The sequence below is a fragment of the Poecilia reticulata genome, linkage group LG4, assembly GCF_000633615.1.
Source record: "Poecilia reticulata strain Guanapo linkage group LG4, Guppy_female_1.0+MT, whole genome shotgun sequence".
Taxonomy (NCBI): domain Eukaryota; kingdom Metazoa; phylum Chordata; class Actinopteri; order Cyprinodontiformes; family Poeciliidae; genus Poecilia; species Poecilia reticulata.
Window position 1 is genome coordinate 27,610,925 of NC_024334.1, and position 25,159 is coordinate 27,636,083.

A 25,159-nucleotide genomic window follows, 5' to 3' on the forward strand; every position below is an offset into this window, starting at 1 on the left:
AAAAATCCACCCAAAAGGGACACAAAACAGGGAATTTAATTGTCTACATCTTTACATCTTAATAATCTGTGAACAATAGTCAATTAGAAACCAAACAACAGTTTTCATTCGCCTGAGAGCAGGACTATTTARTTATGCTTTAAGATAAAATTGAGAAATGGAAAATGACTTAACTGAAAAAATTTCAGGTTTCTTTTTCTTTTATAACTATATGTATGATCACACGTCATGTCATCATTGTGTATTTCTTGCCTTTCTTWAGTAAAATAAATAATGTCACACAAATTGCAAAGTGGCCAAGAGGAGTAAAAATACTCTGGCTGTCCTCTTAACTACTGTTGCTAAGTTATGCTTATTTTCCATCATGGTGCAAACAAAGTTCAAGTGCAAATCAAAAGTTGTTATAAAGAGAGGAGCATAAAAGGGGATTCTTGACTGAATGTTGCCTGTTGGCATTATTGTACCTATAATTGAATCATGGGTTTTACTATGGATAYAGTAAAGCAAATACTATGTAGATTATGATTTACCAYTGGGGTAAGTGCTAACTGTCTTTCTTGCTTTTATTTTCAGTAAAAGAAAGTGAATCCTGTGTCTATTCTAKGGTATTAGTGTGGAAATTATCTAGGTTGTATCATTGTATCAGGCTATGCAGTGGTTTAAAATCAAATAAGATTTTGCATTCTTATTATTGATCTAAAAAAAGTGTATAAAGACTTCATGCCATGTACCACAAAACACATGAAGCTCTATAATTTAAAGAGGATGCAAGAGTGTTTTTTTATTTATTTTTTATCATGACTTAGGGTGGATTTTTCCTTAAGCTCAACTAATTGAGCCACACAATTGTTGTTAGTTGATAAATAAATCATGCAAGACATGTTTCCTCTTTTTGCATGCATGCTTTTCCACGTATGTGTATGTATGTGAAGAGGGTGTGTTGGTTTAAGGGCCACTAAGTAGACAGGAAAGTAAAACTAATCTCTACAGTATCGGAGTCACAGATATAGCTTGTAATTCCAAAGTGAAACACATTTCTGTGTTTGTTTGTCAATAATCTCCTTCCATGTGGAGCTTCTATCTTTACTCCAAAATCTATTATTCATGAGAGAGGCTGAAAAGGTGATATATGCTGGCTTAGCAGGACCAACACTAATGGGCTCAGAGTAAAGCAGCTAAATAATTCATAGGCTATTAATCTAATAATGGCATCTGGAAACAAGACTCCTTGCGTTAACCTACAGAGCGGCGTCAACGAAAAAGAGAAGCGTGTTGCGTGACATTTGNGGTATTAGTGTGGAAATTATCTAGGTTGTATCATTGTATCAGGCTATGCAGTGGTTTAAAATCAAATAAGATTTTGCATTCTTATTATTGATCTAAAAAAAGTGYATAAAGACTTCATGCCATGTACCACAAAACACATGAAGCTCTATAATTTAAAGAGGATGCAAGAGTGTTTTTTTATTTATTTTTTATCATGACTTAGGGTGGATTTTTCCTTAAGCTCAACTAATTGAGCCACACAATTGYTGTTAGTTGATAAATAAATCATGCAAGACATGTTTCCTCTTTTTGCATGCATGCTTTTCCACGTATGTGTATGTATGTGAAGAGGGTGTGTTGGTTTAAGGGCCACTAAGTAGACAGGAAAGTMAAACTAATCTCTACAGTATCGGAGTCACAGATATAGCTTGTAATTCCAAAGTGAAACACATTTCTGTGTTTGTTTGTCAATAATCTCCTTCCATGTGGAGCTTCTATCTTTACTCCAAAATCTATTATTCATGAGAGAGGCTGAAAAGGTGATATATGCTKGCTTAGCAGGACCAACACTAATGGGCTCAGAGTAAAGCAGCTAAATAATTCATAGGCTATTAATCTAATAATGGCATCTGGAAACAAGACTCCTTGCGTTAACCTACAGAGCGGCGTCAACGAAAAAGAGAAGCGTGTTGCGTGACATTTGGACATAAAGGCACCACAAAAGGAAACGGCAACAGTGCATGTCGATTCCTTCAAATAACTAAGACTTTGGTCCTTATTGAGATGGTGTCATGCTGTTGAAGTGGTGCAAATGTAAAAGTCTTTTGTTGTTGAAAGGATACATAGGGAGGCTTACATGTCTTCCACTAATATACTGCCTGTTGAGCTGAAATGGAAGAATTGTAGGTGTTAGGACAAAATGATGGGTAAACAATGACAGAACAGAGTGACTTATCAGACACAAGCTTGGATATACATCGCCATTGTGCAGTTGTTAAATAAGTTAAACTAATTTAAAATGTCTAAATGATTAGACGGTAGTGMCATTATCTCTCAGCGCTTCTGCTGTAATACCGAGTACTTACTTGTGATGCCAAGGCTGATTCTGGCTCTGCTTTGGTGTTTGCTTCCAACAAGTTCTTATTTGATGAGTCAGATTGGATTTTGCAGTCTATAGACCTACAGGAGAAAAACATCAACATAATATAGCACGTTACAAGTTATTTTATCTGGGTATTTTTACTTGACACATATGTGATCATTGGAAATCATTTTGGTCCTTCCAATGTAATTAACCCTTCCAGACCGAACTTACATCCATCCTTACAGTCCTAACAATGCTCACCTGTTGCAAAATCTAGAAAAAAATGAAAGCGAATATATATAGAAATATTTGCAATACTGGAAGCCAAAATTTTTGTGAACATGAGCAAAAACATTWGGTATCTGTTAGGATAGTCAGTTTGTTTTGTTATTATTATGTGGAGAGCAKAATGGTTTTATGGTTCTCATGTTTTTAAGAAAATTCACATCAAAATAAATTTTCTTTGCTTGTAAAGGATGTACTGCCTTAAGAAATKAGTCTTAGCGTGATTGGTATTTTGCCTGCATTGTGCAGATAGTGTGTTGCTTAATGAGCAGAAACTGGGTGTTTATTTTATTATGACCAGACTTGTTTTAGTACAAAAGCCACATCTGTTGCTACTTTAAGCATGCAGACATTACTGATGATTACTCACATTTCAGCTGACAAGRGAACAGCTTTTTCGTATGGGTCGTATCATAACAAATCATTTAACAACATCATATCATGCATGATGTGAAGTACAGATTACTGAAGAATGTATTAGGATAMGTTTTGTTACATCATTAATTTGTAGTCAGAACGAAAACAACCCACCACAAGAACTCATTGGATGAGTTTTTTGAAGAGCGCCGTCTCTCCAGCTTCCATTTTCTGTTGCCATTCTTCTCAGCGTTGGGATGAAGTTCTTCCCATTTATCCAACGATCCAATGGTTACTAGGAAACATAATTGAAATACAGAAACATGATGACGGCCACACAATAGTTTTGAATCAACCTGAATTGAAAAACTGAGTCCAAACACAATCATGTTTTGATCATAGTAAAAAGCATGAAACTTTCCAATTAAACATGACCTACAAAATAACCAATTAAGTCTGACGGGTCTTAATTGCCACTGATATTTCACAAATAAAAGACGAGCTGACATTTTTCTCAAAAGGCTTCAGGACCTAAATCAGTGTCACTCTCTTTGACTTCCAGCGCGTTATTACTTATCCCTTTCACCTTTTCAGACACCAAATGCAAAAGTAATTGGCCCTATCCTGGAAATGCCTTTCAAAATGATAGCTGYCATTACCCTAAATTGGTTCGCCCCCTCTGTGGCCTATCCTGAGGATGTTTGAGGTGGCAGAATAATGAAAATTATYGCTATGGGAGGAAAGTGGCAGAACTGCAGAGAAAGGCTTGTGACGTTTTTGTGCCTTTAGAGCACAGAGGTGACGTGAGCATAAAGCACTGCAGAGTATTTTCTTTAATATTTTCCCTTCATTGAATATATTGACTTAAAATTAAAATCATACACAGATTTCAATTTATTTTGTGAGTCAGACAATAGTTGTTTCTAGTATCTTCTTTAAATTTTGATAAACAGCAAGCGCTTCACTGTCTCTACCTGACTCAAGCGATGCCCTCTCAGGGTTTCGCATSCTTGGTCCTGTCTGTTCAACTTCCACCTGGATCAGCTCCGTCTCATCTGTCTTTTTCTTGTGTGAGCTGTTCTTTTGGCCGTCACCTCGGGACACCAGAGCACTTTTCTTGTCCTTGCTGTTCCTCCTTTCTCCCGGTTCACTGAGATCTAAAAGGTCCAGTGTTGAAGAAAGAACTGTAAGAGCAAAAAAAAAAAAAAAAAAAAAGAAGTTAGGGTGCTAACATGGCAAGTGCAAACTGTCAGTGAAAACCTTTTAAAACAAAAAGCTATCAGCTTGGTTTTTCAGTAAATAAACTATAAGTTGGGGCATAAACCATTCACTTGGTTGTATAAGAAACAAAGATGAGAGGAAAAGGAAACAGGATATTTGATTCTTATTCATTGGTTTTATTGTGATTATGTTAAATTTATTGCAAATTCAACTTTTGTTTTTAAGCTGCAGTAGGCAATATTTAAAAAAAAATTTCATGTCCTGACAGTATAACATGAGACTGATAATCTGTGAAAAACTCAAACTCCTTTGCCTTCTTCCTGTGGTTCTACTGCCATCTGCAGAAAAGCACCACACCCTGTCMGAAACAACCAGTCAGAGGCAGGAGGAAGATCTTAGCGCTGYCAATCACGCTCATGTACACACCACTCACACGTCTGTCTGCTTGCTTTCTTGGTTATTCATTTAAAAAATGTAATTTACTATCCCTGTGCTGAGGACAGCATTCCTGCTCACTGACAACTCTAATTTAAAGTAATCAGAAGGCTGCTGCTTCCAGATGAATGCTACTGCTAATTTAAATTTTGCTAAATTCTCCATGAATTACATGAATAAACAAATTACACATTTGTGTAAATACTGCCATCTAAAGTAAATAATTTCATATAATTTTACCTGTTTTTTGAAGTTGGATAAAAATAAAAACAGCTTTTATAGAAAGCATGCAAAAAAAATAAATAAAAAAAACAACTAAGAATATGTCAACTAAATCTGGATTTTTGTACTCGGTAAAAACTGAAGTATTTCTCTTTTATCTCCAAAGATTCTGACTGTACATTTTGTAGAGCGTGAAGGCATAGCTGCAGGCACATGTCTGAATAATTGGCAKGTTTCTGTTTTATGACAACCAACCAGAGAGCATTTGCTGACTGAAATCTGTGTGTAATTAGAGAGTGTGCTTGCCTTTCATGCCTTGTGCCTTTTAGATGACGAGGATAATTACAAATCAAAGAAGACAGACTCAGGAGGGTAGTTGTCTGAACTGTTTTCAGTGTTTTAAAACGGGTGCAAGCTGCTCATGAAAACACTGTAATGTCAAWAAGGTTTCTCCATTTCTTGGGGAGACTGGATAGATGCCGTGTTTGCCCATCAATTTGYTGTTTGGTGGWWWAAATGTCCACAAATTACCTSACTCAGAGAGTGTAAGCTTGCTTTAACATTTCAGTGTCTATAGATTAAATTAACTATTCAATGTCTTTGTCAACTTTGATATGCCACTAAGGCCTGTGACAATGACAAAATTGGTACAGTGCCATCTATATTAGGAGACCTGCATCCATTTAAAGAGACACTGCAGGAAGTGTGCMAAGCTTAATCACCAGCCATATGCCCTGCATACGTTTCTKCAAATACTTCAAATTACAATTGACATCACGACAGGTTGTGTAATATCACAATTGCAAAGGACTACTGCTGTTCTTACTTCAAGACATTTAGTTTGGTCTGTATAAAAGTCAGATTTGCTGTTGCTTCAATCCTTCCTGTAGCTACGATGACTAAAAGATGTATTTCTCCACCAYAGAGGTTTTGGCAGAAGGCTCTTTATTATTTTGAGATTAAACTTCCTGAGTAGCGTTAGCCATGATTTGTTTTAAAGTCTGTCATGCTCATCACTAGGCAAACAAGATGCAAATGTGTCACATGGTGTTCAGTGGTTATAGTAAATCTAGTTGCTTCTATTACTGGGTAGAAAATATTTYTAGTAAACACTTTTCATTTAATTTTTGTTCTCGCACACAATCCACCAAACCAATCTGTTGTAAAAAGGTGAATGAGGGCTCTTATCTAAAGTATCATCACGGTAGGTAAATTAAATCTATTTACCAAATGGAGAACAATAGCTAGCATTATGCATTAAGTGTATAAGGCTTTTCAGAAACAGTGCTGTCTGTACGCCTGCTCTGGATCTACTGTGGCGTTACAATAAAACTATGCTCTTTATAATACACACTCCTCTATTCACCTTATGTTGGTCAGTAGACCAATTCTGTTAAACTGATGCACATTGTGCCTTGGTACAATGACAGTATTTTATTCCATCTCATTTTTTTAACTGGGCATAAATGAATAGCTAAACTGCACCTACACAAAGTACTGAGAGAACAGAGACTGATGTCTAATGAGGATAGAAGTACTTCTGTTTGTGATTATCTTCATTGRTCTTGGCCAACTTTTATTTAGCTTTGGAGAAGTCCATGATAAACACCTTTATTATGAAAATCAAAAATCTGCATTGTTTTGTATAATCTCAGACAAGCTCAAATTTAAAGCTTTTAATGTTTGCTGAAAAGAATGGATTATCTGAATTATTTTGTTTGAATTTGATTCTTGTGTTTAGTTGATGCCAGTGACAGCAGGAGCGCCATGAGGCTGTGAGGCAGAAGGCTGAGGGGTTCCCAAAACGTTCTGCTATATTTTTCTCAGCTGAATCAACATTAGTCAGTGGCCAGTTTAGAAATGACACATGTCAGCTGTGCAAACTGGCTCTGCAAATTATGACTTTGCAGATGGTAGGACTTTTTGATCAGTTACCCTCTAAACCAGGAGGATAGTGGTCTGAATGTTTTTGCCCTTTTACAGATTTCCACAGTTTTATCTGTTGCTTAAATGCTATAAACATTAGAGTAGTGAGGTTTACTGAAAGAAAACTAAAAAAAGCACACTGTAAAGAATACAAACTTGTCACTTTTTAAATAATTTTTGGAACAATTTGTCTAGAAGTCATCTCTAGCTGGGACCAACACCAGACACCTCTGGTCAGCATCAGATGTTTATTACCTCTTTAATATTTCTTCCAAGTTAACACAGAAAATCAGAGTAACATGGGAACTCACAGAAACTAATTTGTTTAAAAACATGAGCCAGAACAACAGTTGGCGCTGGCATTGCATTGCCATTGATAATCCTGTTTGAATGGTGCACATATGCCCTGACTTAAAAAGGCACAATCCATTACTGGCTGCAACACACACTAATTTGGTGACTGAAAAGCCTTGTTMTGTTGTTGGATGCAAACCTCATGTGAGAATATGTATCAAATAAGTCGCAACAATGAACATGTGGGTGTTCAAATAACAGACACGTGATACATCCAAACAGAAGACAAGCAAATCTCAGATGGCTGATAAAAACATATCAGTTGAAAGCAGCTGCGAGCTTATCGTTGAAGTCCCTCATGTGTCTTGTGTTATCAGTAATTGAACAGAGTGAAAGGAAAAGAACCGCACCGGCTGTGTTGGAAGTCACCGGGCGGGAAATCCCATCACATTTGGTCTCGCAGAGGAAATCGTCGATGGAAGGGCTTAATAGCGGCCGACTCTCTTGTTGCTCGCTCACCAGCTGTAAGGACAMATGGATGAGACAGTTCAGGCTTTCACTTGGCATATTTTTGCGAAACTCTCATTATGTCCTTTGCAGCTTGCTAACATGAAATGAAGATCTGCTCTTTGGGCATGATTCACATGACAGTAATGTCCCTGTGTCATGARAGAAATTGTCATCTTCATTTGTTGGGGGAGGTTTGTGGGTAAAATACAGCTTCTTTTTCAATTTTTTACTTTACTTTTTTGTGCGAAGCAAAATCACTGAAATGTTTGTGAAACAATAAGCTTCAGATGTATCAGAAGCTTATTGTTTTAAATAATCTATTTTAATCCATCCATGAATACTTAGACTTAAGGAACATTTACACTTAAGGACATTTTAGAGAGACCAATTAACACGACMACCAATATTTTTGGACTGTTGGATGAAACTGGAGTACCGGGAGAAAATCAGACATGCACAGGGAGAACATGCAAACACCATGCAGAAAGAACCCACAATCTGCTGCAAGACAACAGCWACCAACTGCACCACTGGGCAGCCCTGTCACTTTTGACTGAAGGCAAAATCACTCTTGAGCTTGTGCTGTCCTTTTAATCATGCAGTAACTCAGCCTTTCGAAGCACGTTGGTAAAAACCCATATATTAGGTGCATCGTAGAGTTCAAAGTATGTCAAAAGTAAGTTAGAAACTTACAGTCCAGAAWTTATGGTAGTTATGTCAACCAAAAATTTACAACCAAAAATGAGAGACAACCTTACTACTAAACTTTACCTACAGCGTCCAGGTAAGATGCCCTGATAAGAATCACAGAATGAAAAGACACTTAATGAATGCATCCCTTTACTTAACTTATGTGAGCTCATCTTCCAAACCATGAACCTGCTAACGACTCTTTCACTGTGGGTTTGTCAGTACAGCAGCAGCATGATTTGCCTACTCTATTCAGAAGGCTCAACATATTCCAGGTGCAAGTGTAACCAATTTGCCCACCAATGCTACAAAGTTTGGAGGTGAGAATTAGATGGATAAGCCACCACATGCAGTTATGAGCTTGGCCAGATTGACAAAAAACAAAAAAACAAACAGAATTGAGGGAGCATGCTACTTTCTGTAGCTGCTCTTTTGGCTGCTCTCACAAGTTGAATTTTAGGTGCATGAGGTTTAATTATGAAGGATGAAGGGGTCTGCAAACTACCATATGGTTCATAAAAACTGCTCAGTGYGGGAATTACAGGTTCTCTGTACACTAGGTTCATCGAGTAGCTCTGAAAATTAACATCTCGAGTACATGTTCTTGTGTGAGCAATACAGAATAAAGAATCAATTTTAATATCCACAACTTATGGCTCGGGGGTTTCAAATGATTTTCTCTTCTTCTTTTTTAATTGCAGTGAAGGCAGCAAACCCTTTTCATGTTTTTGTGAGCTAAAACAAAAAAGGAAATACATTTTGGACATTAAATGTACTTGCTGATCAAGAACAGTAATGATTTGAAAAATATCTATTTTATAGAAAAGCTTTTATATACTTTAAACATGTATTATAAAAGGGACTTTTTACTTTTTTACCAATGCCTCAATTTAAATTTGCTTTTAAATTTTAAAAGTTTGTGTGAAATATTTTATTTCTCATTTGTTTTTACTCACCTGTTTTTACTTCAGCTTTTAATACTCTACTCCCTTTAGACAAAATCACATCAATCATTAATGTCATCATCAAAAACCACCATGCAACTCATTTGTTATCTCCTTTTTAATAGTGATGACCTTTATACTAAAAATTATTATGAAAATCAAATTTTGCTAACATGTCGATTATAATTGATGTTCACAGAAACATGAATAATTAAAAGTCTACCAGGTCATCTTCTAACTCCAACCTTTATGCATTTTCATCCTTGTATGAAAATAAATGCATGTTTTAACTTGAACAACTTTTACAACATGGGATTTGGACAGATCTACCTCCTCTTGGCAGAGCACCTCCCTTTCATATTCTTATTTATTTGAACATCTGTTCTAAAATGGGATTTTGGGAGATCTCGCATCATCTTGACATCATGCATATTTAAACAAAACGTTTTTCTTTTGTCACTTCAATATAAAATTGCTATTCTGCCAAAATACAAGCAGAATGATTGGATTTGCACTAAAGAAAATGGAAATGCAAGTAACACAAATTTAAGATTTGCAACTCAAAGCAAAAGCAGAAGAATACAAACCCAGACAAGGGTCAACCCTTTGTTGTGTGAGAGTCTGTGAAAATGCTGAGCCAGCACAAGTAATTAGGGCGACTGAGGGTTTCTGCTGGTGTCAGAAGAAAGACGTAGCTCACAGGAAGCCTTGCATTGAGAAGGAAAGTTATTTTGCCCTATAGGCTGCTGTATTTTCGCTGAGTCTTTATAAAYAGAGACAAATTATAAGTAAAATGTAATAGTGTCAGATTATTTATTTAGTTGTTCATATAATGTTTTCTCTGCTAAGTTTGATTTGATTTTATAACATCAATTTTATGAATATATAGACAGCCTTGGCAGTGAAAACTGCTAAAGTCTGGATGTGATAAAAAGGATAACAGATGCAGAGGTCGGTATATGCAGCACAGTCCTAAAAGACCTCTAAGATGGATGAGAAAATCATCTCAACCTTGTATTATACTACATCTGATTGGACTTTATCTTCAGTATTTCTGTTTTAAACTGCAACCCGATAAGCAATGTATAAATGTGRAACTACATGAGATTGGTTTATCTGAAAGGACTTTGACAGAACAGTTCATAAATTAAGACCTTTTCTGTTCTTTATCTATTTAAACAATTTAAACATCCTGATTGCTTTATTTTTTCRAAAGAAAAATACCTATTTTGGGAACCTAAATAAAATATACTTTTATTGTTTGGGGGCACAGCTTTCATAATTAAAGTGCTGTACTGTATGTTCCACACTGCTTTTCTGTATCCAAAATAAAAAAACAACCCTTCTGTTGTTCTTGTTTCCAGCACATTATTTAAAGCTGTTTACAAGCTGCCTCTTGGCTGACTCATCTATTACATGCCAGCAGCGAACACTTGGAAAACTCAGAGGAGACCTGATGACTGGAGGCAGACAAGCTCTTAATAACGTAAATGATATTCATGAGCCCACATGCTGAGACCAGCAGACTAGATGACAACCAGAAAAAAATWGTCTGTCTGTGAATAACAATTTATGTCTGTGGCYGACATCTGTAAATTGCTGTTTGTATTAGATCTATTTTAAATAGTACAATAAATTATACAATATTTTATAGGGTTTCACTTGAGTTGCGGTTTCTGATATGGGTTACATGGGTAACYGCACGGGGCGACATCTTGTGTTGGAGGCATGAGCGCTCCCCACCCAGTCACCAAAGTCACCTTTGAATATTTTTTCTTAACATATTTTCTTAAGAAAATATGCAGAAAATATGCAAAGTTTTTACTTGTAGAGCAACATTATGAAAAGTGATGGTGAAAAGTAAGTACCAGCAACCAATCTGTTGTTTAATTGAWTCATAGGGGAAAAATACAGATAAAGACAAGATGATATTTCCTAAATTATTTGAAATGCAAAAGTATTTTACTTGGAGTTAAATGGGTAAATATATTAAATATTGTCAACAGCTGCTGGCAGAAATCATTGCTGAGGGCAGAAGTAGCCTAATAAAGCTGTTTGCATGCTTATGGACTCTGACAGCATAATTTTACTGCAGTTGTTTGCTTTCATAAACTCCCTGTATTTGCGTTATGGGTCAGTGGCATTTGTCAAATAATTTTCATATTTTCCACATCAGATGCAATTTACAAAACATGTTTCTATGTGGAATAATCCTCGTCTAGTCCACCATTTCTTATTAGCTTTCCTGAGAAATTACAAGAGAAATTCAACTATCGACTGTCGGGTACATTAGTTTAAACCCATGGAACATWATTGTTCGCTTCATATTGAGTCTATAATGTATTAGTGTCACAGCTTTAAGTTAGCACTGTAACCATGCTGTTTCCTCAAAACATGTAAAATTTTCATTAAAATTGAAATAATGACATCTCATTTTCTTTCTCCAGTCATCCAGAAAAYGGGAATAAAAGATAGGCTGCGTTGTTCCAGGGAGATGATTCAAGCACGACGCAGGTACCGAGCAAAGACTAATTATAGGTCGAGTTTAAACCCAGGAGAGGAGCTTATTGAGCCGTTAGCCCATTACTCCGAGCAGCAGGAACATTGCTGTWATATCCTGTTGATATTTTCCATATTCTCTTCCTATGCTACTATTTTTCCTCCTTTTCTATTCAACACACTCTGGCGTTTTGTTTACAAGTGCTTGAAGAGGTAATCTTAAAAAGAAATTATGTAATGGAAAACCTTGGCTAATTGCGCCACTTGGGGCTTTACTCCAAGAGATTTCTCAGATATTGCTGTCAAGGGAGCAACTAGACTTGTCAGAACCTGAGGTGAGGACATGCGGGAGGTGGAGAAGATGGAAAATACTATGTTAACTGGAAGGTGTATAACAGAAATATAAGAAAAAAWATATATATATGGACTTYCAAAGCCTGTGCTTTGTGGTAAAATTCACAGAGGGAGAATAAAATTTACCTAATATCAATTCTAGCTCTCCAGCATGAGTACTTTAGTTTTCTGTAAAAACATTTATTTTATGTTTTTAGATTACTAAAAATTGTCTGTATCAGAACTTTACTTATCATCATATTTTAGCTGCTTCAGTGGGTGGTAATTTGGTCGCAAAGGCCTGAACACTGGGGGTTTGTTTCGTATTTTGTGACTCATTCTAATGGGCCATGGCTGCCCTTACATCGAWCTATAAACCTCCATGTTGAAAATGACTGGATTTCAGGATGGTTTGGTAAGTTTTAGCAAACTCTGCTGGCTCTGTGTTTTCTAAACCCACACTACTTCTGCTAATGCTACAAATGAGTAGGTGGGAGTAAGTGAACATTTTAAGAGAATTTCAAAACTACTTATGAGATTTTTCTTTTAGGAAAAGGTAAAGATAGCTTCCCTCTTAGATTTTTTAAGCATATTCCTACATTGAACAGACTTGACTACATTTTTTTAATGCAATTTATCAATACATTTGCAATAAATGTGATGTGAGTTGGTGTGCTTGCAATGAAACATTTTACTGTCACATGAAGCCAACTGTATATCTACATAATCATTTTCTCTTTCAAATTTGTGTGTATGAATTTAGAGTGTTAAGAAATGTAAAGTCTAGAAATATTGAGATGTCATGTCATCAAAATACAATTCTTAAGAAGGACCGTTTTTAAATTCCCTTACTCAGCTCACGCATAAAATATTTACCAACTGCTCTTTGCAAACAGTGCTGACTTGCACCASCTGCTCTCTTCTGCACATGTGTTTGTATAAAGTTTGTATTAGAAACATACAAATCTGTTTAAAAAACATTGTAGAATTTAGTAAGCATACTGCTATCCATCATAAATCCTTGATGATTTCCATATACTCTTGTTGGCTGCTTTTGACCGCGGGGACTTTCTATGAATAAACAGATGTAAAGGTTCTAAGATGTATGCAAATGCTTGATTATTAAAAGCCCAATAATTGAGAACCAGATCTTTAAGTGTAYTGTGGAGTGAATGGGGAGCCACTGGAGATGAATGATGGTGGTGTGATGTGAGAAAACTTCTGTGATTTGGTCAAAAGTCTGCAGGATTTTGCACAATCTGCTAATAGTCCAGTGATATTTTGCTTAGGCATAATGAGCGCACTTGTTAGATGCCACTTTATAGTAATTAAGAAGTAAGTTACATTAGATGAAGGTGGAAAATACTGTGTAATGTAGACTGTGTAAGCTGTTGCTTAATGTTGTAATTGGAAGGKTTTTGCATAATAGTTTGAATCATTGCCAAGTTGGATTATATTAACTACTTTAATGAACTGTTTAGCTTGTGATTCATAACTTCTATTATGTGAAGCACACTAGTTGACATTAATATCATGAATTTGGTCAGTCAGCTTCTATGTAACTTTAAAAGTATGAATAATAATTCACAGCAAAACTATTTACTAACTTATTTGTAATGCATCAGAAAAGTCCTGGTAAATAATTTCATGTGTAGTTGTTTAGTTGGTTGAATTACACTAAAAATTGCAAGTTTGTTGGTAATAAGCCTCTCTTTACACTCACATAAAACCATGCCACAGCATATAAAAATCAGACAAAGCATTGATGTTCTAGTCAGGGTCATGGTGAGATCTTCTAGGATACAGTAACACACTGAAGCGTTTTTCATTACRTGTGACAGAAGCTGAGAGCTTCCTGACTGTTTTGAGCATTCACAAGATTTCTGTGGTGGTTCACTAGAGAAAAACACGTCTTGATTTAAASCAGGACTGGCCCCACTGTCCTTAAGAAAAGGCTTCAACAATCACAAAACCTKAACATATCAAATCATGAATGGCTGCACATGGATAAAATATGCACGGTTTCAAACTGCGTATGTAGGTTGATTGCTGAGAGTGAAGTTGAATGTGTGCGTCTTTTAGCAGCCCAAAAAGTAGTTGTTACAGGATGAGACCTGGCTTTGACTGGTGAGGACTGAAGAGCAGGACGAGAACAAAGTACGAACCGCAGGATGTGGAGTCTGTAATGTAATTATATTTAAGAGACAACCCATAAAAGCAGCTTCCGATTCTTGAGCTTTGATGCAATCAGCTCATAGAGATCTGTAGAAAAAAAATACAACTGCTTTTTAATGTTTTGTGCAGGATCTCTTCTGACTGGACTCATTGAAATTTGCTTGTAGTTTGAAATTATTGAAGAAAATAGCACAGCGCTGCAGTGCACAGAACTCAGATAACGCTCTTCACAGGCATCTTCTAAGGCTGGTGGTAAATTGTTTTTAAGAAAGACAGTTTTCTGTTTCTGAAACTGATGGCAGACGTGAAACGARCATTCCCTTTTCTTCATCTCCTATTTTTGTATCTTGAAATAGCCATACCATTTTGTTTGAGAACGTTTCACATCAACAAAAGGTATTTGTGGAATCAGGATCCTTTTGGTAGTTGTTTTTGTCATAATGATTCAAAAAAGGAAAAAATACTTTTGATATTAATGGCCTCACTCAACTACAATAAATGAATGTTTTTTTTATGAGCACAACTATAGATGCTGAAACAAATGTTTCTCTGTTGCTCTTTAAAAAGTATGTTAAAGATCTAAATGATATCCAAATTATTACTCTCCTTTTGCTGTMGGTTTGTCTTTTTAAACAGCATCTGTATTTATTGTAAATAATCTTTTTGAGGTTGTCATATTTTGCTGTGATTAGCAGCTCCTAGTTAAAAACCTAACAAAAATAGGCTTAACTTTTTGTCCTTCTAGCATTTACAACATGACAAATAGTGACTTTAACTATCAAGCTGAATATGAGTTTTAAGTTATGAAACCGCTTTTATGTATCGTCTTACTTAAACAATGACTGGTAAACTTGTTTCAGATGCTTTTAAGCTTATAAATAAATATACATATAAGATTTGCCACAAATATCTAGACATAAATATTCATACATACACAGCAGCACTCCCACACTGTACAGAAACAAACAAACAAACAAACAAACAAACAAACAAGCACAGCACACAAGAATCTATTTTGGCATTTGGAGACTCCATCATGCTAGACATTTATAAAAGCAAATATCCTGCAATATTTAGAACAGAGAGAACTCAGACTGAAGCACAATGCTATACTATTATGCATAGCATTTAGAAAATGCTTTCACACACTTTGATTAGCTGCTTATGAGGTGTAAAACTCATAAAGCTTTAACTGACCTCATTAGGAACGGGACAAGAAGTTTGGCCAGCACCTCCCACGAATCCTTTATGCTGCACTCAGTAAACCACACAATACATTTTAAGAACGACATCATGATTTCTTAATGCCTAATTGGAAGATAAAATATCATATGGATTCCTGCAACAAATTGACCCCACTTTTGCTGTCTATTAGATCATTTATGCACTGAGTAAATGCAGAAATGTAAAGTGTTTTATACCCCATAGAGCAGCTGGAAAATATAATTATAGTCACTCTTTTGTTAGATACAACAGTCATAAGCCTCAAGTAATGAGTTAGCAGACAGTGGAGGTCAGCTGTAGGACACGCTAAGCTTTGCCAATGTTTCAGTGTCACCAACACATGAAGACGTCCCACTTAAAGGCGGGGGGTTCTGGAATGGATCTGCCCACCTTGGTAGTCACTGTGAGGAGGGGCTTCCCTTCTGATGACGCCTTACTTGGTATCTCCTTCAGGACCATGGCAACAGTCTTATCTGCAGCCCTAGAGTCTTTCCCCTACAACAGTGAAATCAACAATGACTTTTGTCAGGACAGTTAGACAACTTTTTGCCCCCATCGAGGGAACATCAAAAAAACACTGTATGATATGTGTGAGGCTGTCTAACGACAAAAAACATCAATATTTCCACATCACTATGGCAATGAGAAGTGTCACTGCACAATGTAGACGTTTGACTGCATATACAGATGAGTATGGTTGTCCAGAGCAATACTTTTTCCAATTTAAGATGGGAAAGTATTATACAGAGTCCAAACTACAGCTGGTGACATGGATTAATTACAACTCTAAAAGATGTATGACAGGATAATGACGTTGCTTGTCATAAATCTACAACAAAAACTGTATTGAGTACAGAAAATTACCTGATGTCCCCATACGTTTTTCCCTTGGTTAATTTATTTTTTGTAGAATAGAGCCAAAATCTATTTTTTTAAATMYATTTTTTTAGTTGTTGAATACTAACTTAAAGGTGCTATTTGGCCTTTGGGTRTTTGATTGTGACAGTACATCATACAATTATTACCTGAATAAATAGAGGACAAAATAAGTAATGTACTAGTGGATCCAATACATCTGTATGATGACACTGAACTGTTTGAATCACATTTTGCTACTGAGTATTTAAGTTGATGATACTAATGTTTGGACAAATCGTAATTGGACTTTTCTGCWAAAAATTTGGTGGCACCTCATGGTCCATAGCTAATAGCCTGAACCGTCTCTCTTAATGCTTTTGAATGTTGTAAGTGGAAGTTTTAAATGATGATAATACACTCATCTACAGCCACACAAGTCACATAATAGTACACCATTTYGTTAGTTCTTTCACCAATTCTTACCCCAATTCTGTCCTTAAATTGCTATTTTTGTCCCCACCACAACCCATTACAAATAAATTTATTTCTATATTTAGTTACATGGTAGTTAGATGGATAATCATGAAAAGACAATTWTATTATTTTAATTGTTTGGTTCCACTGCTTCATCTGAAATGTCTGAAAATAGTGGAGTAGCTAGCAGATAACTACAAGAAAAATGGAAAAATAAAAAAGATGTTGTTCAGCACTCTTTAACTTAATGTTTTTACTCTGCAAAGCTCTCAGTTCAGAGCATGAAATACTCTGCAAGCAAATCTTATTAGGGGTTTTCACATTTCAGCTTGTAAGAAAAATAAATTAGGTTCTTCGTCTACTGATTTCCTCAACTGATCAAGTGACAAAATGCATGAGCCGAGCCCAGAGGGAGACTTTCCTTAAAAGTCTAATACTCTTGATAAAGCACCTGCTCCCTCTCTCTGGCTTGAACTCACTCGTATAAATCAACAGCACGGCTCATTGAGATGTAGCCAGAAGCGAAGCGGCAATTGAGCCACCAGAGATTCAGGCAACACAAACATTTGTTCCTGGAGGTTTTAGTCTGAAATGCAAATTATGCAGTTTTTGATTCGTCAGATTTTCGTTTCGTGTCAAATGTTCAGGGCTTGCATAAACTGGGAAAACCTCCAACAAATACTTTGTTTACTCATATTCTTCCATGTTGCAGTACTAGGAGGAACAGATTTGCTTTAAATTTTTTCTTCTAATCATTCCAAAGCAAATTGAGCAACRACCTTAAAATGTAGCATCTATTAGGTTCTCTATTAAATCTGTTTTGATAATTTTAGGACCTTTCATTTAGATTCTGCTTATCTCACATAGTTTTACCAAGAACAGTAAGTGTTTTAATAATAATTCAAAACATGCTATTCTTTTTTCATTGCTAATCTTGAGTGCATTCAAACTAATAATATACTTTAAGGCAAAACTACAGATACACTGCTTCTCTCTTCTGTTGGATCAAAGAAAATCAAAAGAAATCARGAAAGACATAAGGAAATTAAATGTAGACYTCCACAACTAAGATTCATCCTTGGATACAACATTTAAAACCCTGAAGGTTCCATGCTTATGTATTCAAATAAATACAACCACTTTGTTCAGATAAAAAAAAAAAAACCCTGTCTACAGTGAAATGAGTCATAAAAAAACCACAGAGAGAGGGAGATGGCATTACGACAAAAGCAGCAGAACAAAGACATACTATAACTTGCAAATGCACAGGGGGACGACTACAGGGGAGACATGTCCTGCAGTCTTATGAAATAAAAATGTTTGGCCATAATGACAATTGTTACTTTTAGAGGAAATAAGGGGAAGTTTGCAAACCTGAGGACAATATCTCATCTTTTAAGTACCAGGGTTGTATTCCTCACTGCCCAAAGCTGTGGGGTTGTTTTGCTGTAGGAGGGGGTGGTCCCATTTACAAAATTAATCATGCCATGGCAATATTGATGCCACATGATAGTCAACCAAGAAGTTAAAGTTGGGCACCAATGGACCTTCCAAGGCACAAAATAAGTTACTTGGTGGAAGAATAATCAAGATAGAGTTATTTTACAAAGTATTAAACAAGTTCCTCTGAAATTGTCAACACTATGCCATCTTCTTCCTAAGACATAAAAGAAGATTTAATTTTTTTAATAAAAACCCAGGTTTCAACAACAACAGCAGCATAACCTAATCCACCAGAGCAGAACCTGAAATGACTTGCAGCTTTCGCTAATCCAAACCTTTGGGTGAGGGATATATCCACCTGAAGATGTAGCTCTAGCCAAGGGACTTGATTTCCTCATGTTTCCACAAGAACTGAAGACTGTATGACTTTCACTGAATTGGAGCAACATCTCACATCAAGAGGCAGAGAAACTTAATATCAAAGTTTCAGCAACTCTCTCTAACACCAAGCCTCCTCCCTCTGACCTCATGCACCTCAAAATGAAGGCACAGTCGTTCCCCACAAGGACCAGTACATCACAGTTTTGCCTGCAGGCATGTGGAGATGTTCAGTGATCCTTAATACACCTGACTATAACACGACAGTCATTATATTATGAAGGGATACTGCTACCTAGTGATGGGTCCAGCAACACCGACGCGCCRGCGMATGCATCAARCCCATAGACCAACACCCGTGTCGGTGCGCGTATTGGTTTCAGCAAGTCACGTGACCGATACAGGAACTGTTTCGAAATGACACTGGATGCCAAACTGTGTTTATAAGGAAGCAAATCTGTCAAAAACATTTGCCAAACAAATTCTTGATCTTTTACATGGTCGTCTATGGAGCAGCTTCAAAGGAAATGTTTCTGCAGTGTGGGACCATTTTGATCTTATATTGGAAAATACATTTGTTTTCATTTTTGTCGTTTCATCCGGTTCTTGTCAGTTTCTACTTAACCTATCTGAACCCAAATTCAGCTGAAACTGACTTTTAGTTTACTTTTATATCATGTTCTGCAGGTTAAGTGTCGCATATGTTTAATTAAACTGTCTTATTTAAATAAATCCACCTTTTCAATGCTGAGGCATTATGAGGCCAGGCATGAGAATGAAGTCCCAGATTCACCTAGATAAACTCAGATATACAGCCATTCTACAAATTACTCAGTTGCTTTTTATAAATTATTTCATATACAGTGAACCCTCGCTGTAACGCGGTTCACTTTTCACAGCATTGCTGCTTCGCAGATTTTTTTGTGCAGTTTTTTTTCCGACAGCGTTCTTCGTCCTAATTGACCATATGATTGGTAAAAACAGTCTCCGCGCTACCTGAGTGCCAATAACGTTATGGTGTTTAATACAGATTGGCCACTCAGGAGATGGAAACTGAAACTTTCAATGTCTGCTGAAAAAAAAAAAAAAACTGTGGCCAAAGGCAGCGCAAAACCCGACCGGGGGCTCGTTTGATGAGATCCGTCGCTCTGCTGTAGATACAGCTGTGAATCTGGCGGGGCAGGTTGGAGGAAACGCTTTAATGACATGACTGCGGATCACATTAAGGCCTGATTGATGCACACGCACATCYGCTGACCTGAAAACAGGTTTTGTTCTTTGGTTTCAATGTTGAGTATTTRTTTATGCTGTGTAATAACTGTAAAAAATAAAGGTAACTACTTCACGGATTTCGCCTATCACAGGTTATTTTCGGAAACCAACCAATAAGAAAAACAAGGGTTCGCTGTAAATGTAGTGTTAACTACAGGTGTTTCCTTGCTTCAGCACAGGTGATTTCAATTAGGAGGTGTTTGCTGGACTGCAATCAGCTGAATGAGGTGCATTAAACAGGGAAATTTCTAAAACATGCAGGGCAGTGTGCTTTGAGGGCCAGGGTTGGAAAACACTGCCCTGCATCACTTAAATGACTTCCTTTTGAACACAGCAATGTGGACCTGCTGGAAAGGAAAATAGATGATTCAAGAGAGAAGTGAAAGAATCTCTGTACAACAAATATAAAAAAACAAACAGCGTGGTGGCCTTAGGTTCTGACTTTCTAAAAACTAGAGTGCATCTTTGACTCATTTCACCTATGTTCCTATGGTGGTTAGACAACCATAGGAACATGTGATCAAAACACCTCATRCTGGCATTGTTGGGAAGCATTTCACAAATGATAACACAAACATTGAACCAAATGAAGTATTGAGTCGGTGACTCATGTGACCTTTGCAGAGTAATAATTCTGACCATAACTTTTAATCGTGATAACCCATGATCAGAACTAAAGACACTTTTGGGATGAGAGGTGAATCCTCTTCGAGAAACTAGAAAAGAAGTCCAACTAACTTTAACTTTATTGAAGTGCTTACATAAATGCAGTATACCTCGGTTCTTTGTCTCTCGACTTCACAAGGAAGCTACAAACAGCTTGGTCCCTCCAGGCAAACAGAAAATTGATCAGCATGAGGGATGAACTTATACTCTGTGGACTAGAGTGGCAGATACTGCCACGGGTGAGCTGAAATACTGTGGAAAATAACAATGAATAGGATATAGGGGCGACTGCTAGAGCATTCCCATCTCATTCAAAGCTTTCAAGATAAAGCATATTCTCAACACTTCAACAGAAAAGTCACAAGTTCGTCTCTGTCTGATCTTCTCGATATTAACTTAAAAATTACAAAACATTTCTAAACCTCAATTTGCAAAGAAAATAAGAAACATGTTAAATTTTGTGGATTCAGGTTTTAGTCACACACTCACAGCTGATGTACAAAGAATTGAATTGAAAACTGAACTTCCTGTGCTGTTAATTTTCTAGATAACATCAGTTGTTCCTGATGAATATATTTGTTTCATTTTATTGATACTGTTTCCACTGTAGTGACTCAAAGAGAGTCTGGTTCTTATAATGAATCAGCAATAAACAAAACAGGAATCTATAGCCTGACATACTTGAAATACAGCAGAGATAACTTTGTGGGAGGAGCGGCRTACATCACGATCCACATTGATCGCCCTGGATTACAATACGCGCGCCTTTGCAGCGACATCAGGCAAAAATCTGGGGATTTCTTTGTTGATGGCAGTTATTACAAAGCATGCTCTAAATTAAACTGCAGCTGAGGGACATTTATATCCCGGTGCAAATAACCGGCCTCACTCTAAGGCTTGTCTGTAGAGGATACATTTATTAGACACTCATGTTTTCTGAGTGGTTTATAAGAACTGAAACGTAATCTCCAACTTCCCACAATAAATGTCAGCTACGGACATGATGAAGATTTGAAACTTAAAACGCTTTAAAGCCTAAAAAATGTTATTTGAGTTTTCAATTAAATACCTTTCGGTGCTTGGGGCGAAATTAACTATCCATCCATCCATCCATTTTCTTGCACCCTTTTTCCCTCAGTGGGGTTGGGAGGGGTGCTGGTGCCCATCTCCAGCCAACGTTTCGGGCGAGAGGCGGGGTACACCCTGGACAGGTCGCCAGTCTGAAATTAACTATTCAATTGCAATTATTGTAATGTGCTTAAATGAAAAGCCTGAAGCATGGAGGTTTTATTCCATGGTTATCTAATTACATCCAGGAAAAGAGTACAGATCAGGCTTTTGGACTATTTAGATCAAATGGTTCAGCAAAACTGTTTCTGTGTCATGCAGCAGAACATAAGAGACAACATTCAGCACAACTTGACTACAATGGAAGAAGTGATGTGTGGCATCAATCTTCTTAGAACACATTTGGCTGGATAAAGTAGTCCATTTCTTTCACAGCCGGAGCTTTGGTCATTTTAAAATGTTTCAGCTTTTTTGTGTTTGCACAGCCTTTCATGGGCAGATTGCTCGGACAGCAGCATTTGGCTGGTAATCTGTGTGGAAATGTTTGCCTGTCAGGAATGCGAGCCGTAACATGTGACAGACAGGGCTGTCAGGATATAAGCTTTAGTAATTCTTTGAACCCTTCAGTCAACAAAGCCAGCTTCAGGCGATTTGCTGAAAGGCACCCGCCGGCAAAATGTTCGCACTTCCTGTGTTTAACTACAGACCAGCACGTTAAATCTCTGTCATATCTCTGTTAAATAGTTAAATAGATTTTTTGTTGTTTATTTTAATTATTAAAACTGTATTTTTAATTATAGGCCACAATTCAGTGAATGAAAGAAAGCACTAAATCTRTATTTTGATGTGTTGCTTCTTTGTTAAAATTGACAATTAAAATATAAAGTATTCTTTCTAATTACACACAAATAATTATGACACTAGAGTCATAAGTAACTTCCTAAAGACATTACATTCAGTTTCTACTAAAGCAGAGGCCATCAACAGATAATCTCTGATCACAGAAAGCTTCCACGGTAAGTCTGTAAAGTATTTTATGCTAAAGTTAATACTGCAAAAATAGCAAAAACAAGCCAGCATCAGAAAATGTGTGAGGAATATAAAGTTCATCTAAGGGTCATCTAACAAAAATGGAGAAAGTAAAATGAGGAATTGTAAGTGCAGGTTACATAAACTTGAATTTATCAACCAATCAAATTTAAAGATAAAACTTAATTTCTGGATACACTGGATCATTTTTAACAATGCATATCTTGAGTTTCTGTAGTCCAGAGTGATGTCAGTCTGTCCAGAACATATATTTTTTTACAACCATAATTTTGCATCTTGCACTTCGATTTTAAATTCACATCAACTCCCAGAAGGGACGATTGGAATAGGAGCAGGTTTTGTAAACCATTTTCTGTCATTTATAATTTATTTTTAAGAAAAGAAATACAAAAATAAAAAAAGAGACCATTAATTTAAATTGGATTTGGGATGAGCGAGATTTGATTTTCGCCCAGACCTAATTAATTTATTTTGTTACCCAATTCTAATTGTTTGAGTTAAAGTTGTTGACTTTTTTTTTCTCTTGACTGTGATGTTTTTCTCTCTACCAGTTGTGCAACTTAAAGCCAAAGCTTGGACTACACATGAAGTGTGCCTATTTGTGTCAAAATATGTACAAAAAAAGTAAACAGGACTGGGACAACTAAATGAAATACTGCTCTCTAATTAGAACTGTAACAAGTCACAAGTTACATCTAATCTATTTCATTAGAAGAAGTACAAAATTATGAACACACAAGACAATGTTCCTTGTATGGTAAATAAAGAGCCTCCTGGATGTTCCTCTGTATAAAACAGTGGATTCAGTGTTATTTATGGCCCTGCAGGTAAGTATGTCTGTTTATAAATCAAGAGATAATTAACGATAGTTTCATCATCACACAAGCTATTTACCATTTTTATCTTTGATTGGATTTACAGCACAGAAAATGATCATTCAACCTAGTCCCCGCAAACCTAATTTCAGTGAAGAGCAGCTGGTAGTATTTCATTTTGAAGAGAATGTGACTGGGCCAAGCTTTCGCAAAAATGAAGCGATGCTCTGGGAGAGGGAGAGAACAGTAATGCCTCATAATGATTATAGATGGCGAAAAACTCTCCCAGAGGTTTCCTGGGACAGCTCAGCAAACATGACTTACATAGAAATGAGCACAAATGCATTAGTGCGTGCTTGAGAATAGTGACACGACTGCCCATAAATCCAAATTGAGATCAACAGGAATTTTCTAGCTCTGCCACTGGATACGTCAACCAAGGTGGAAATTCTGTGTGCCAGGACTAGAGGTATTGCCGGGTTATTCACAAACCAGTGAATAACCAGTTGGATATTCATTAGGGCACAGATATTTTTTTTAGCTACCAATTGGTCTTTAAGTGCTTAGTGTCATGCATCGGGTCTGTTACATTGGGTATTTTTCTTTTGTTTTCTCCCTTGAGCAGCATCTGTGCTAAACGTCTGTAACATTTATTGATACAAATAATAAGATTCCAGTTATTTTCTGATCTCAAACTCATTTTAATTAAATGTTAAAAGGATGATAAATGAATGAAAAGAATCACTTTCGGACCACCAGAGCCTAATCTATTAGGGAGACGGTCTCGTTACCTCATTGTGTATAATAACCTTCATTAATCACTCTTCTGTATGAATTCCATTATAATGATGATTCTTTTATAAATGGCATCATGTGTATAGTTCGGCTTTGTAATCTGTTACACTTGCAGCTCCGTGTTCAACATCCAAGGTTCAGATGGGAGAGCAGCTCGAGCAAATAAGATGAATGAATTCACAATGTAACCAGACGTGTCYTTCCATCTAATAGACATGTAAAAGCCCATTAGTCTGCATCACAGATGTACACACACCAACACACACTCAGAGTGTGTAAGGAAGACCCTCGCTTCTGTTTTAGGCACTCAGATTAAATTACAGGCTGCCAGAAGTTGTCAGAAAAGATGAAAAAAGGGTTAAACMGGCTTTCTGGTGATGAGTGACAACAAAATGTTAAGACTTCAACCATTAAGCATATTTTGGGTACCAACAGTGTCAGTCCTTGCATGAATAGGGTTTGTTTCCAGGTTCAGTTATTATTCTGAAGGCATGTGAGGTTTTTCCCCTCGCATGAAAAACTTGCTTTTGAAATAGCATGTACAGAAAGCTCATAATAAAAAAGAAAAAAATSTAACAATGTTCATATTTTCATTCTGAGAATAAACCTTTTCACTTTGGGGTTTACATTACCTTGAACTTGCAGACCAATTCAACCCAATCCATCCAAGTAGCCGTATGAAACAGCAAAAACAACATCTTTAACAGRTCCATCTGCTGAACTACACCAGTGTTTACTTGTCACTTGATGTTTTCAACATACAACCTACACTTAAACTTTAATAAAATTACRTGAATACAGATTTTAGATAACAAAAACAAGTCACTGCAAGTTASAACTAGTCAACGTTCTCATCCTTGTGYCTTTTCCATCAA

General features: G+C 36.5%; 1 protein-coding gene across 1 annotated transcript in view; it reads right to left on the reverse strand.

Moving 5' to 3' along the window:
• The window catches only part of pex5la (peroxisomal biogenesis factor 5-like a), an 83,761-nt gene that overhangs the window by 27,700 nt on the left and 30,902 nt on the right, over positions 1-25,159 (reverse strand). The window contains exons 2-8 of the mRNA XM_017304271.1: positions 15,856-15,960; positions 15,439-15,492; positions 7,501-7,612; positions 3,967-4,176; positions 3,167-3,287; positions 2,352-2,445; positions 2,048-2,152 (exon numbers count right to left, since the gene is read on the reverse strand). Coding sequence (XP_017159760.1) covers positions 2,048-2,152; positions 2,352-2,445; positions 3,167-3,287; positions 3,967-4,176; positions 7,501-7,612; positions 15,439-15,492; positions 15,856-15,960 — 801 coding nt within the window. The remainder of the gene's footprint in view (positions 1-2,047; positions 2,153-2,351; positions 2,446-3,166; positions 3,288-3,966; positions 4,177-7,500; positions 7,613-15,438; positions 15,493-15,855; positions 15,961-25,159) is intronic.